Source organism: Narcine bancroftii, chromosome 7 (genome assembly GCF_036971445.1).
Source record: "Narcine bancroftii isolate sNarBan1 chromosome 7, sNarBan1.hap1, whole genome shotgun sequence".
NCBI classification, from domain to species: Eukaryota; Metazoa; Chordata; class Chondrichthyes; order Torpediniformes; family Narcinidae; genus Narcine; species Narcine bancroftii.
In genome coordinates, this window is record NC_091475.1 from 177319612 (window position 1) to 177336418 (window position 16807).

The 16807-nt window shown below is 36.4% G+C and overlaps 1 protein-coding gene across 4 annotated transcripts in view; it reads left to right on the plus strand.

The window, feature by feature from the left end:
* Positions 1-16807, plus strand: part of cdk8 (cyclin dependent kinase 8) — a 108439-nt gene that overhangs the window by 18515 nt on the left and 73117 nt on the right. For all 4 annotated transcript variants that reach the window (XM_069891475.1, XM_069891476.1, XM_069891477.1 and 1 more), the window contains exons 2-3: positions 4508-4583; positions 11552-11662. In XM_069891475.1, coding sequence (XP_069747576.1) covers positions 4508-4583; positions 11552-11662 — 187 coding nt within the window. The remainder of the gene's footprint in view (positions 1-4507; positions 4584-11551; positions 11663-16807) is intronic.

Below are 16807 nucleotides of genomic sequence, written 5' to 3' on the forward strand. Positions count from 1 at the left end.
GAATAGTCAACATGGCTTTGTGAGGGGAAGGTTGTGCTTCATGAGCCTAAATGAGTTTTTTGACGAGGTAACAAAAGAAATTGATCAAGTTATGGCAATGGATGTGGTATATGTGGATTTTAGTAAGGCATTTGACAAGATCCCCCTTGGGAGATTTGAACAGAAAGTAATGAGTCATGGACAGGCAAGTTTAAAATTTTGATATGCATTTGAATCTGGCCTCGAAGTGGAGGCCCGGCATAAAAATACCTGCAGAAAGCATAGGGTAGTAGTAGACGGAAAATATTCTGCCTGGAGGTCAGTGGCTCGTGAAGTTCCGCAGGGATCTGTTCTGGGACTCCTGTTCTTTGTGATTTTTATAAATGACCTGAACGAAGGAATAGAGGGATGGGTTAGTAAATTTGTAGATGATGTGAGGGTTGAAGGTAATATAGAAGGTTGTTGTGGGTTACCACAGGATATAGACAGGATGCAGAGTTGAGTGGAAAAGTGGCAGGTGGAGTTCAATCCTTATATATGTGAGGTTATTCATTTTGGAAGGTCAAACTTGAAGGCCTTCCTAATGGTAGGATACTTAACAATGTGGAAGAACAGAGGGACCAAATCCATATACAGGTGCACTCCATTTTACGAATACTTGCTTTACGAAAATGCCTTCAATAGTAGCGAATGGGTCTTCCCTTTACGCAATTTTGTCTTATGAAAGGTTTCCTAGGATTGCTCTAGTTTTGTAAAGCGGGGTATATCTGTAACGCTCAAGAATGCACTTGGGTTGAAAGGATAGTTAAATGGGATACTGGGCTGCTTCATTAGTCAGGGGATTGAGTTCAGGAGGTGTGAGGTAATGTTGCAGGACTAGATTTGATGAAGACAGGCTAAAAAATCTTTCCTTTTATATGACTACTCTTTAACTTCCCAGGGTGTGACTCCAGCAACTGTTTCCATTGCAGCTTCTTTCTCCTCGAGTTGTTATTAATTTGCCACTATTTTCTTTATAAGCATGTGGGGTTTTATCATTTGGCAACTGAAAACATATTTTAAAGAATCAAGAACTCTCTAAAATCTAATAGTTCACCTGTTTGTGTTAGATATGTACTGGCTTTAAACATGTAATGTAGATTACAGATTGCAGTAATTCTGAAGTATTAGGAATACTAGTGACTATTCGAGTGAATATACTAGTGCTCTCATGATGGGAGGGTGCAGGGTACAGTGCGGAAATTTGCAAATGCGTAAGCAGTTCCAGATTGTCTGTTCATTTGATGAAAAATAAGAATTGTTTTGAATGCAACAAATTTAGAATTTTTTTTCCCTTAATTATGAAGTGAGGGCAGATTTAAGAAATTGGGGTGTGCTTGACAGCAGCCATTTTCAACAGGAGCCTGATAGTGTCCCCACCCCGAGTGCCACAGCACATTAAAGTAAAAGTCTTGTTTTCTTTTCACCTCACATAACAAATATTTTTAAATGTTTATTTTATGTTGTTGTTAGGAGAGAAGAATGGAAGAAACCAAAACTTTATGGCTTCATAGGGAAGGGGGCCCATAAACTTTGAGCAGAGTCCTAAGCGAACCATAGCTGAAAAATGATTGAGAATAATTGCTCTGCATTCATTGGGCATGGCAGGTGGGGCATAGAACTGGGGTACTACTTGCATGGGGGTGCCACTGTCCTTGCCTTACCCGCCCAATATCTGAGTCCCTAGCTCAATACAGGCCACTTCAGGGCCATTCCAGCATGCAAGTGGCACTGTTCTGCATTTCCCTGGCGCTGGCAGAGCAGTTCCAGCTGTGTGGAGATATTGGATAAGGAAGATGGCCATTTTACCCATTGATCCCACATTGAGCTGCTGGTGCCGACGAGTGGCCCCGAAGGCCAAAACAGTCCCCGCTGGCCGGCTCCTGATGGCCCAGCCAGCTGTGCGATGCCAACCGCCTGCCCCAGCTGTCCGCAGAGATTTTCCAATTAATGCCTCTCCGATCTCCATGCAGCCTACCCCGTGTCTCGCTACCCAAACAAACTTCTGAACTTCTGACAGACTTCTATCACCGGAATACAGGTATTTTTGTACATTTTCATGATGGATGAAAATGGTATAAAAACAATGGATAGACAATGTTTGGAACTGATTGCTTACACAAAGGATGGAGTTTGCTGGTCTGGGATATGTTTTGTAGCCACTTAACTGAGAAGTTTAAAAGTAGATTAGCACTACATAATTCTTACATGGCGGTTACCCTGAGTGATTTGGTATCTATATTGCAGCCTTTTGATGTCTGCTTGAACAAGTCATTCAAAGACTGTGCGAGGAATGGAATACATGGATGTTGAGGGCTGAAAAGTTGTGCACAAAAGATGGGGCAATGCATGCTGCATCACTTGATGTGCTGTATGACTTCATGCTCGAGGCATGGGATAAAATTAAAGTAGAAAATGTGATTAAAATCATTGGAAAAAGTGCAGTATCTCTTGTGCAATTGATGGCACAGAAGATCGTTTGTTATGGGACACTGACGACAAAGGTGAAACCACCTCATCAGAGAGAGACTGGGACCCATATGATGACTGTTTAAACAGTGAGAGTATGGATGTGCTTGCAGCCATCTTTGCCTCAGAAGATGATAGTGAGTGATTTTGAAGGGTTCTAAATGTGTTCTCAATGATAATCTGTTGCAGTCGGGTTTTTTTTGTTTTCATGGGTTGACTTGTATGCCAGATCGGCATTGATTGGATTTTGAGCTGAATTTAAAGTTTCAAAAGTGTATCCAGCATACAAGTCAACCGCCATTTTTTTTAAAGAGATTTTCTCGGGTTTCACGACTAAACTTGTACACTGAAATATACTGTAAATTTTTGAACAGAAATGTAAGCATCAGAAAGTAAGTAATCCACTTCCCAAGGATATTCAAAATTTCAATTCCCAACATTCACAATTTTTTTTTGTTATATGCAGAGAATATATCATTGACCCAGCATTTTATCCAAGCACGGTTGTGCTGATTGGGATAATTGAGATAATTATTAATTTCTAAAATACTAAAGTTGTTGCTCAATATAGTTATGCCAGTTAAAGGAATTCCCAGTTTTTCAGCAAATGTGTAACAGGAGATGAGATTTTCCAGACAAAATTGTAGCACAATTTTTTTGTCTATTCGAAAAGATGTTGTTCATATGATGCATTCTTCACACTAAAGGGATTTCAAGAATTGATAGGTTTACCAAGTACAGGTATTCATTTGTGGAACTGCACTTGTTTATGTTTTAGTTTCTCAGATGTTTGAACAACTATTGGGGTTCTGCATCAATATCTTTCTGAAGCAAATTTAAATTAGCAGAATTCTGAAAAGTAAATAAGCATGGGGTGTTTGGCTGCCCTTGTTGATGGTAGATGCTACTTCTACGTCATTCATAAAACTGCCACACTACTTTTTTCTCCTTGTGCTGCACATGATTTGGAATATGTTCAGATTATTATTTATATCTTTTGCAAATAATTTTTAGAAAGTTGCTGTAACATTGCTTTCCTTCAAAGTAGATAATTAATTTGATTATTTTAGATCTTCAAAAGAGGTATTATATAGCAGGTTGCAAGCTGAAGAAGTAGTAATCACACCTTTCAAAAATGGTAACTATAATCTATTGGAAATGTAATCATTTTAATTCATCATAAGATCTTCCTCCTTTATTCAAAGCTTTTGTAGATTTTTACTTGGTATATAATATGCATTAATTTACTCTTGGATGTTGGCTGGTGGTAGTAGAATGTACATGAGAAATTTTGTACCTTCGACACCTACTTGTGAACAGTGAACTTCCTGAGTGGTGCTTGCTGCTTTCCTTATTGTACTCTTGTTATAACTTGGAGTTTGTTGTATCATAATTGTACTAGTAAGACTGGGCCATTGTACCATGAGTGAAATGACTAGCTGTCAAAATATATCTAGGTCTAGGTGCAGAAAGTAGACAGTTGTTAATCATTTTCCATTACAAGTACGATATCAGAAGAAACTCTAAACATGCTGATTTTTCACCCACCCCACCTCCTTATGCTTTCAATATCCAAAATTATTTTGAGATAATCTTACTTTATAGTTGCAATGCATTCATTCTGAAGATGTCACAGAAAGAAATCTCATACGCAGCTGTGTTCCTAGGAAGTGCTGTATAATTCTTTTAAAAATAATAAATTAGGTCAGAAAAAATTGGTTTGTCTTGTGAATTGAGAAATTTGTGACTGTATAATATTAAATGTCTCCAATATTCTCAGTTTTATTTCATAGATGAGGATGAAATTCAGATGTTTTTGAGTAAACAAAATAACTTTTTTCAAAATTAAAGCAGTTGCAGTTGTGTCTGTTGCTTTACATAAAATTATTGCCTTAAAGAAATGTGTAGAAATTTGTAGCTTTCTAAATGAATGAAACAACTTTTAATAGGAAAATTTTGTTTGGACCTTGTCAGTAAATAAACTCTTTTTGCAATAATTGTTATTTTTATTTTTGTTCAGGAAAGATGACAAAGACTACGCCTTAAAACAAATAGAGGGTACTGGAATTTCTATGTCTGCTTGCAGAGAAATAGCAGTAAGTAAACTTTATAGATTTTGTACTTGAAACAGAAAGCTATGGCAAAATAATATTTCATCAGTTTGAGGGTAAAATCCCTTGAAAAATTGAGGAGATTTTTAACAAGTATCAGAATCAAAATAGAAGTTTAATGTGAAGAACTGGTCATTGTTACTTGGACCATCGGAAGAGGAGGCAAGACCATAAGATATAGAAGCAGAAATAGGCTATTCAGCCTATTGAGTCTGCCCTGCCACTGAATCATGAGCTGATCCATTTTCCCACTGCCTAACCTTCTGTCCATAATCCTCGATGCCCTGGCTAATAAAGAACGTAGCAACCTCTCCCTTAAATACACCCAACAGCATGGCCTCCACACTGCTTGTGGCAACAAATTCCACAGATTCACTTTAGAAATTCCTTCGCACCTCTTCTAAGTGGACCACTTCAATCCTGAAGTGGTGCACTTTTGTCCTTGACTCTCCCACCTTTCTACATCTACTCTATCTATGGCTTTCAATATTTAAAATATTTCAATGAGATTCCCCTCTTATTCTCCTAAATTCTACAGGCCAAGAGCCTTATATGATGACCCTTTGATTCCCAGAATTATCCTTGTGAACTTCCTCTCTAACGTCATGAACGTGAATTGCATGCTGGACATTGAATTTTACAACAATTAATGAAAGAATACTTTATTCAGTTTTTAGTCCTCTTTTATGAACATGGCTAGAATCTGTCCTAATGACTTATTGCGTTCATGACATTAGAAAGGAAGTTCACAAGGATAATTCTGGGAATCAAAGGGTCATCATATAAGGCTCTTGGCCCGTACTCTTTAGAATTTAGGAGAATAAGAGGGGAATCTCATTGAAATATTTTAAATATTGAAACATTTAAAAGAAAGAAGACAGTTCTTTTAAAAAAAAAAGTCATATTCAATTATTCCTTAGTTTGGGTAAAAGTAGAGATGATCGGTTGATGGCGCAGGTTACATTCTCTATTCCATGATCATGAAGTAGATTGAAGTTGTCACTAGTTTCTGACAATTTATTTCTATTAATACTTCTGGTTCAGTTTATTCCTTAAATTGACAGATATGTAATTTTGCACAATTATCTAAAATAATTTATTGAGATTATGCCATTTCTAAGTAATGGAATTAAGTTAAACTAACAGCACCAAAGAGCAAGAAACAATCTGCTGGAGGAACTCTAGGTTGAGCAGCATCATTGGGAGAAAAAGAATGGTTGACATTTCTGATCAAGCTGTCATGCACAACAGTCGTTAGCCTCTGCTGGCAATATCATTTGAGTTTAGTTAACACTCCATTGGCCCACTGGATTTAAACTGTTAATAATTGGATGAGGTATTGAACCCACAGTTTCCCAATTCCTCGTGACCATTATAGAGAGCTTTGTGCTATTTAAGTAATAGTTAGTGTTGTTTTCCCTGTTTACTGACAATTATCCCTCAACTGCTATAAACATGCAGTACTCTCATACTGTTATTTGTGTAAACTGTTTCATCCAACTAGAATTCTTTTGGTCACATTTACTGACCTATTTCCCTCAAGTCTAATAATTGCATTTTCAAGCGTCTTCTGACATCCTAAGATTGTGAAAGGTGCTTTTAAATTCAAAATTTTACTTTCTTATTCAAAGCCATTAAATTTTCATGTCATTGTATTTTGAGTGATATTGGGCCAGGTTGTCCATCAGCATGTCTGTCGATGATTTCCCTGCAGTTTGTGATTGAAATGTTCACTGCTTGCTTTCATGACAACAAATTGGATTTTCAAATTCCTGCTTTGATCACTTTAATGTGTCCCCAGTTCTTTTTGGGTGTAGGGTTATGCTGTGAGTTAAATAGAAATGGAAAATTATTTGAAAAGGGTAATTTTCAACCTTAACGGATTACAAATTGTAAGAAAACAAACAACAACTAATAAAATAGTACTGGAAAATCTGAGGTCAGGCCACATGTGAAGAGAGAAGCAGAATTCCTTTCTGCAAAGGCATTTCTCTTTCTCTTTATTGATGCTATCTAATCTGTTCAATTTTAGAGATTTTTTTATTTTCATATTTCTATAATCCATTACAATTTGCTTTTGTACTGATATACCAGATACCAGTGCACAGTAAGGTTCCAAAACTGTAATGTATTAATGGCCAGATGGTTGAGGGTTAATTATTGCCTTGGACATAAGAGAACTTGCTTGTTCTTAACATAAGAATTCCAATGGTGTTGTATTTAAGGAAGGAGTAGATTGAGCCTCTGTTTTGTGTGTTATGAACAGCAGCCTCTAGAACAACAAAGCACTTTTTCTATACTGTGCAAGCATTGTCGTAGATTTTGTATTTTGAGTAAGAGGTACAAAGTGTACTGCTGCAGATGGGTTGTTTTCCGAAGCCACATAAGAATTTTAAATTCGAAGACTCATTGAAGCTTAACTCGGTCAGGGATCACGTGGTGAGCCGGTCTTGACTTGGATTAGGATGTGGGCATTCGAATTTTAAATCTGTTTTGCAGGGACACACGTGGTACAAATTTTTGAATAATTAAATCCAGAATGACCGAGGGAGGAATATAGATCTCCATAGCAGCCCTGAGGTCACGTGTAGAGCATATAGTCTTTATGATGGAATAGTTTAAGGTAATTGAGCCTCAATTTAAGGTTGAATTGGGCACTGAGGTTGCTGACAATTTACTTAAATCTAGGATGTGCCACCTAATATTATCTTTCTCGAATGCTTATCAAGTTCTGCTTTCAATACCTACTGTAGTGATCTTGCTAGTTCTTAGAGGGAAAAAAAGTTTATTTTCAATTCCTTATTTTATTTCTTTATGATTGTCTTCTGTTTATTTTAGTTTGCTGATTCTCGTGGGTCTATTTCATCAATTTGTTCAGCATTTTTAATTGAGTTAATCCTAAACTCAAGATGTGTATACTCTTGCCATTCTTGTATTTATACACATTTTATTGCAGAGGTTTTTATGATATTAATTTGAGAAGACCATAATACATTTGTATTCAGTACCAAATTATACAGTAAAATTCCAATAATCTGGCAGGCTTGGGACTGTAGTGCCAGGCTGGTAGGCTTTCTGAGTGAAACACAGAAGTCTACAGATGCTGTTTAGAAAAAAAAACACAAAAATTTTTAGATGAACTCAGATGGTCCTTGAAGAGGGGCTCAGGCCCAAACATCACTAATGTATCTAACTCCTATGGACATTTCAAGACCGGGTGAATTTCTCCAGCATTTTGGTGTGTTTTTATGGCAGTCTTTCTGGACTGGTGGATGTTATGTCTATTTGTACCTTTTGTCACTTAAAAAATAAGTCACTTAAAAAATAAAATTGCACAGTATCTTCATAAATTTTCCAATTCACCTGGTTAAGTTTGAAGATAATGCAGAAACCAGGACTTTGGTTAGATGAAAAGGAGCATGGCAAACAGTGAGCCAGATGCTGAACCAGCGGGATTTCCAAATGCTTGGATACTACAGTGTTTAACTGTATGTCAATTTTCGGTATACCTATCGCATAATTTCTTAAAATCAGAACTCCTGGGAAGAGGTCACAGCCAGGGATTGTTTGGAGGCATATGATCTCTTCTTCGTAAGAAACTGTTGAGTAAATATGACGGTGAGGTTTTGTTTTAAACAGTCTGTAGGTCTCCCAAAACTAAATACCAGTCCCCAGGAAGATAGGATTGATTGGGTTAGGAGCAATCTTTTCCAAATCTGATGCAGAAATGGGTGTGGGATCTCTCCTTCAGTTTCAACATTGTTCATATGAAGGAAATGAATGGTTTCCATTTCAGAGGGCAGTTTAGAATTAACCACGTTGTTGTGAGTCTGGGTAATTTAAACCAGGTAATCATAACAGTTTCCTCCCTAAAGAAAATTCACATCACACAGCTGCCACGTGAGGAATTTGAACTTGTATCTCTGGATAGTCAGTCTTGGCTTTTGGGTTGCAATTTTGTTTACTGTGCAATGAATATTCCAATACAGTAAAAAATCTATTCCATGATGTATTTGTTTGAAAATGCCAGCCGTTTGGCATCTTGCTCAGTGTTCTGTTTTCCCACACTAAACTCATTGGGGCCTTGTTTCTCACACCACCATTAAACTTACATGGGTCTTCTCTGTTTAACAAGCTCCTTTTAAACTCACTGGTGACATTTCTTGCACTCTCCTTGAACTCATTGGGGCCCTGTTTCTCACATTCCTCTTAAACTTGGTGGGACTCTGACAATTTTAATGCTTGCATTGTAGGTTAAACACGTTATGTGAAGCTAATATATATATAAATATATATATAAATATATATATATATATATATATATATATCTATAAATATAAAATATATATATCTATAAATATATATATCTATAAATATATATATTTATATTTATATATATATATTTATAGATATATTTATAGATATATATATATTTATAGATATATATATTTATAGATATATATATTTATAGATATATATATTTATAGATATATATATTTATAGATATATATATTTATAGATATATATATTTATAGATATATATATATTTATAGATATATATATATTTATAGATATATATATATTTATAGATATATATATTTATATATATATTTATAGATATATATCTATAAATATATACATATCTATAAATATATATACATATATATATATTTATATATTTATATACATATTTATATATATATTTTTGTGTGTATGTGTTTATATATATTTATATATATATATTTATAGATATATATTTATATATATAGATATATATTTATATATATAGATATATATTTATATATATAGATATATATTTATATATATAGATATATATTTATATATATAGATATATATTTATATATATAGATATATATATTTATATATAGATAGATATATATATTTATATATAGATAGATATATATATTTATATATATAGATAGATATATATATTTATATATATAGATAGATATATATATTTATATATATAGATAGATATATATATTTATATAGATATATATATTTATTTATATATATATCTCTATAGATATAGATATATATATATTTATATATATAGATATAGATTATAGATATAGATATATATATTTATATATAGATATAGATATATATATTTATATATATAGATATAGATATATATATTTATATATATAGATATAGATATATATATTTATATATATAGATATAGATATATATATATTTATATATATATAGATATAGATATATATATTTATATATATAGATATAGATATATATATATTTATATATATATAGATATATATGCTTGTGCACACGCACATAGTTTTTAATGAACCTTTTTTTTAAACCCAACATCCACCCCTATTCACCTTGCTGGGTCTTTATTGCTGTAATCCATGGATGGCATTTTGCTGAACAGATCCCCAGTACTGCATGACTGGTCCTCTTCAGAATTTATTGAGTTGATGGTGGTGGAGGGGAAGCCATATCTGTGGAAGAAGGCAGACATTTCAGATGATCTGGAGTGGAAGACTTTATCTTGGGAACAGATGTTGCAGAGGTGGAGAAATTGTGAGAAGGGAGTAGAATCCTTGCAGGGGTCACGGTGTGAGGTAGTTCTGGGCATTATTGGGTTTGTAATATATGTCGGTGGAAAGCTTGTCTCTCGAGATGGAGACAGAAAGATTCTGAAAGGTGATAGTGTTGTCAGAGATGGAACAAGTGAATTTGAGATTAGGGTGGAAGTTGACAGCAAAGTGAATGATGTTGATGAGTACATTGCAGGTGCATAAGACACCCCCTGATGTAATTGTCATTATAGTGGAGGAAGAGTTGAGGGGCCTTGCCTGTGAAGGCTTGCAGCATGGATTGCTCCACAAAGCCCACAAACAGGCAGGTGTAGCTGGGACCCATTGTAGCTACCTATGGCTACGGTGGGATGAGTCAAAGGAGAAGTTGTTTAGAGCAAGGACAAGTTCTGCCAGGCAGAGGAGGGTGAAGGTAGGAGGTGAATGGTTGGTCGTCTCATCCAGAAAGAAGCGAAGTGCTTTGAGACCTTCTATATGGGCAATGGAGATATAAAGAGATTGGACATTCAAAGGAAAAAAACAAGGCAGTCCAGAGAATTTGAAGTTATTGGAGGGCATGTGTGGTAGGGAGGGATTGGACCAATGGAAAAAAGAATGAAACTAGTTTGGTGGAGCAAGAGCAAGCAGAAACATTAGGTCTACCTGGATGGTTGGGTTTGTGCATTGTGGTTAAAAGGTAGAACCGGCCATTCCATGAGTTCCCACTTCTAATAACGAAGACATAAGACCTACCGAATATCACTGGAAGAATGATTGTGAAGTTGGCAGAATTTACTTCTCCATTGAGATTAATTTGTTGGGATGTTTGACTTCAAATTGCTCAAAAAATATGGACACCATTACATTTTAAAGAGAATTGGTTGCATGGTAAAAGCAGTAAATTGAGATGTACAAAGAAAGGCAGTATTTTGGAAAATCTACAGTTAAAGGTTCAGTGGGTGCATTATTTTACTCTTTGTGCAGCTTGTAGAATTTGAGAGGAAAGACAAAAATGGAGTTGCTGGAATCTTGAGCAAACAATGAGAAGTTAGAACAACATAATGGATCCGATAGCATCTGAGGGTAGAACTTTTCATGAATGGATTGACACATAATCTAAAGATTTTCAGACCTGATATGTTGACAGACCACTTCTTCTCAAGCTCCTCATTATTTGCTGTAGAATTTCTTTGTTTTAAACTACTTTTTCTTTCGATTCTTGATCTATTTTAATAAGTTTTGATGAGAGAAATTTCATAATCACTGAAAAGTTGGTGTGGCATGCTAATAATTAATCTTACTTTTAAAATGATAAGATTTCAATTGGATAAAGTTGATTTGTATTGAAGTCAATTATAATTCTAACATGGTACATTTTTTCTCTCACAGTTGCTGCGGGAATTGAAACACCCAAATGTCATTGCTCTTCAGAAAGTATTTTTGTCACATGCAGACAGAAAAGTGTGGCTTTTATTTGACTATGCTGAACATGACCTCTGGGTAAGGTCTACCCTTTTGGAGCGTGCTTGGTGTATTACTGTTTTGTTTTATTTTATTACTAATATTGACTAATTAGTATTTGTGCTATGGCCTTTATTTACAAAAAAATGTGCAATGGATATCTGTGTATAAAATTGAGAATCATAAGCGAATACAAGCATCCGTATATGATTTGAGTAAATTGAAACATGATTGTTAGTTACTTACTCACTTTGTTCAAAATTGCATGAATGTTAATTAATAAATCATGACCTTTTCTGGTCCTCAGACATGCATAACTTTGGCAAGAACCATCTTCTGGTATTAGAACTTGGAACATTACGGCACAGTATGGGCCCTTTGGTCCACGATGTTATATGCCTTCTCAACAATCTAAAATCTTCCCTACCTCAAACTCTCATCCATAACCCTCTAATTTTCTTGCATCCATGTGCCTTTCTAAGTCTCTTTAAATGTCCAAATTGTACCAGAAGCCAGTCTCTACTACTACCCCTGGTAATGCATTTCAGGCACCCACCATTCTGTTTTTTAAATAAAATTTAACCTCTGATGTCTCCCCTGAACTTTCCTCCCTCACCTTAAACAGATGTTCTCTGATGTTTGCTTTTGTCACCCCGGCAAAAAGGTGCTGGCTGTCCACCTTATCTGTGCCTCTCATAATCTTGAAGAGCTCTATTAAGTCATCTCTTATCCTTCTTTGCTCCATAGAGAAAACCCCTAACTCTGTAAACCTTGCCTCATAAAACACATACTCCAATCCAGGTAACATCCTGGTAAATCTTCATGCCCTCTCCAAAGCTTCCATATCCATCCTGTAATGAGGCAACTAGAACTGAACACGTGTGGTCTAACCAGAGTTTTATAGAGCTGCAACATTATCATTGAATTCATTTCCCCAACTAATGAAGGTCAGCATGCCATAGCCTGCTTAACTACCCTATCAATCTATGTGGCAACCTTAGAGATAAATGGATTTGGACCCCAAGGTCCTTCTTTTCTTCGACATTGTTGAGAATTATGCCATTAATCATGTACTCCATTTTCAAGTTTGACTTTCCATTGCCTGTCATCTTATTTTATCTGCCTCTTTGAATTTGTGTTTCTGTTACGAGTAACGTATAACTATTTTCCACTGTTTTGCAAGGAAAGCATTCTCAGACATGTTTATCTGCTCTTTTTAATCAACAAAAATTCCATAGAAACTTATGCTTGTCAGAATATATAATTTATTTTGTTTTAAACATACTTATAAATGTTGAAAAGATTGGCAATTGCTCAGTACAGCAGATTTCTACAATGTGAATTTTCTGTAATCATTATTTCCAATATATTATGCTCTATTGATGAGGAAGAGTGTTAGATATTTAAAAAATATATATTATGTTATCAGCAAGTAAATATCCTGATGGTAGACTACAACATTTCACTGAAGGCCAAATTCTGACTCCAAAAGATGATTCATAAAAAGTGTAAGCGTTGCTGCTTTTGCCAATTCTGCCATTTAGTGCAATACTCCAATGCCACTTTTGCGAACACAATTTATATCACTTGATTCCTTTGATACCTAAAAATCTATTCACCTCTGTCATGAATATATTCTGCAAGTGAGTCCTCATAACAATCTTGGATAGTGAATTCCAAAGATTCTTCACTTGGTTGAAGAAATTACTTTTCTCTCCTAAAGGGGAGATCCCCTATTTTTAAAAAATTTTTTTAAAAAATTTAAACTTTCAGAATGGTAACGGGCCATTTCAGCCCATGTATCTGTGCCTCCTAGTTTACTCCCAATTAACCTACACCCCGGTATGTTTCGAATGGTGAGAGGAAACCATAGCCCCTGGAGAAAACCCATGCAGACACTGGGAGAATGCACACACTCCTTACGGACCGTGCTGGATTCAAACCCCAGTCCTGATTGCTGGCGCTGTAAAGGCATTGCGCTAACGCTATGCCAACTGTGCTACCCCACTGTTTGAGACTGATGAGTGGTTTGGACTCTTCATTCAGGAGATGCATCAAATCTGGAGCTATTCTGTCAAGCCCATATGAATTATGTTCATTTTATTGAGATTGGCTCTTATTCTTCTGAATTTAATTCAGTATATGCCTTGTCAATATAATTTTTCCTCAAATGACAACTGCTAACTCAAGAGTCAGTTTGATGATCCTTTGTTGCACTTCCTCTAAACAAATGCATCCATTTTTAGGTGCACAGTATTCTAGATGCAATCTCACTAGGGCTTTACAGAATTGAACAGAGATTCTTTAAAAAATGTTGTCCTCAAATCCTTGTGTACCAACGGCCAATTGTGCCATTTGCCTTCCTGACTGCTTTCTGACTTGGAATTCTGTTTATAAATAGTTCATTCATGAAGCCACCAAAAATCTTTTCAATGTTTCACTGTGTTAAACAAAATCACTGCCTTTCTATTTTTTCACCAAGGTGGATAACTTTGCATTTTTACATATTTTGTATTATATTTTCTTTGTTCTTGTCCATTCCTTTGGCAGTTTCTTTCAACAATGCTAAGGATGCATTATAGTACTAACATGTGTATCAACTAAGTTTTGGATGCATTCGACAATCCTTTTCAGGTGAATAGAGATAGTGATTTGCAGAGTGATAAAAGGGCATTAATTTTTTTCCAGGTAGCTTTTCCAGTTTCTTTCAGAAAAAGTGATGGTGATGTATGGATATTAGTTTGAATGTATCATATATCACAAACCTCCGCTGAATTAGTTTCATTTTGTTGACTGTAAAACTTCGAAAGATTTTAAATGTACTTGGCAGTCTACTTTTTATTTATAATTGTGAATGTTTTGTTTCATTATTTATTTTGCACTTGAATGTGCATCTTGTGTTCCTAATTCAATTTTCCAAATGCTGTTGATTATAATTTAGGGAATCTATTAAAAGAGCAAAATATCTTGTTGATTTGTATTTCATAATGCACGTCGCTCACAAAGAGACCAAAATTCATTTGTTCAACAAACTATTTAGTATTCAGCTCAAAGTTCACAAGATTTCGGAGTGCTGCAGTGATAAATGACTTTGGGAGCACAAGTCACCTTTTTAGAGACCCACTGGAATCTGATAATATACTGGAGGAGAAGAGCTCAGCAGCCCAGGCAGCATCAGTAGGAGAAAAAGAATAGCTAATTTTATGGGCTGAAACCCTTCATCAGAATGTGGGAAGGCGAAAGAGCTGGTATATTGACGACAGGTGGGAGGAGTGGACTGGTGCCAGCAGGGAGAATATTGTACCAGCAAGAGACGAAGGATAATGGTCAAAGGTAGTTAGATGGAGAAAGAGAAAACTAGGAGAAGCAAAGGGGAGAGGTGGAGGAAGATGAGGGTTATAGGTACAGGCAAAGGCTGCCAGTGCTGGAATCAGATAAGAGAAGGTGACAATAGTGGTGAAATGAGGCGACTAGATGGAACTGAAGTGAAGGGGCGAAGGACCGGTGGAAATAGAGGCTGAAGAGGAAGGAACCAAAGACTGGGTGGGGAAAAGGAACAAAAAAATGAGATGGGAAAGGGGAAGAATAAAAGTACTAGAGAACAGAAGAAATGAAAGGGAACACATGACCTGGAATTAGATAATTCAATGTTTATACCATTGGGCTATAGCCTGCCCAGAAAAAATGAGGTGTTGTTCTTCCAGTTTACTTTGGGCCTCACTTTGGCAGTAGAGAAGTCCAAGACATGTCGGTGTGGGAAAGGGAGTTGAAATGCACCAAGGAGTTAGGGATGGCCATTGCAGACAGAGCATGATGCTCTGCAAAACTGTCCCCATGTCTGATTGGTCTCACCAATGTAGAGGAGGCTACATCGGGAGCACTGAATGCAGTAGATGTGGTGGGAGGAGGTGCATTTGAATCTTTTCCTTGCATGGAAGGGTTCTTTGTGATCCTGAATGATGGTGAGGAAGGTGTGAAAGCAAATGTCACACTTCCTGTGGTTTCAGGGGAAAGTAACAAGGGGAACAGAGAGGGGGGTGAGGTGGAATGAGATAATAAGAGAATCATGAAGCGAATGATACCTATGGAAAGTTGGAGCAGAGGAGTAGATGTGTCTGGTGGTGGATCTAGTTGCAGCTGGAAGAAATGATGAAGAACGATATGCTGAATGCAGAGGATAATGGGATGAAAGGTGATATGAGGAACCCAATCCCTGTTCTGTTTGGAGTGAAGACAAAAAAAAATGCAGATGGCTGTATTGACTATAGAAATGTGGAAGCCCACATTTTGAATGTCCTGGAACAGAAGGTGTCATTTTGAGAGCATCTTTGGCAAAGACATAGATACTGGGGGAAAGGGATAGTATCCTTGCCTGGTACTAGATGGAAGAACATTATATCGGAATCCACCACCTATCCTGTATGACCCCTCCTCTGCCTCAACATTTTTCATCTCTGTCTCTTTATCTGGCATCTGAAACTCAAATGCCTCTCTCCTTTATCCTTCACCTCTCCCTGATCCACTCATTCCTCACTGGTCCTACCTCTCCCACCCTCCCCTCATTTTCTCCTACAATGATTGTGTAAACATAGAGGAGTACACAAGGTCAGTGACAGGCTACATCAGCAAGTGCATTAAGGATGTCACTGAGCTCAAATGCTGCACAACCAGGGCGAACAAGAAACTATGGTTGGATGCTAAGATCTGGTACCTTCTCAAAGCATATGATACTGCCTTCTGGGCAGGGTTTAGGATGGCAGTAAGATCAGCCAGGGCTGAACTCTCCTGTGCAAATCAGAAGACAAAGTGGGGTATGCACAGAAGATCCAGAGACAACTGTGCAACACAACGTGCATGTGGCAAGGGATCAAGACTATAATAGATCATGAATCAACCATGTGAATTAAGGACAAAGGTGCCTCCCTTCTGGACAGATTGAACATCTTCTATGCATGGTTTGATTAGAAGAATAGGAACATGCCAAAGAAAGCTCCATGTTCCCCTGATGAACAGACCTCCTGTATAGCTGCAGGTGAAGTGAGGAGAACCCTAGCCAAGATGAACCCACACAAGATGGTGGGATCAGACAACATACCTTGTTGAGTACTGCATGACTACACAGATGTCTTCAGGGACATCTTCAACACCTCACTGCAGCAATCCATCATTCCTGAAGGGATCAAG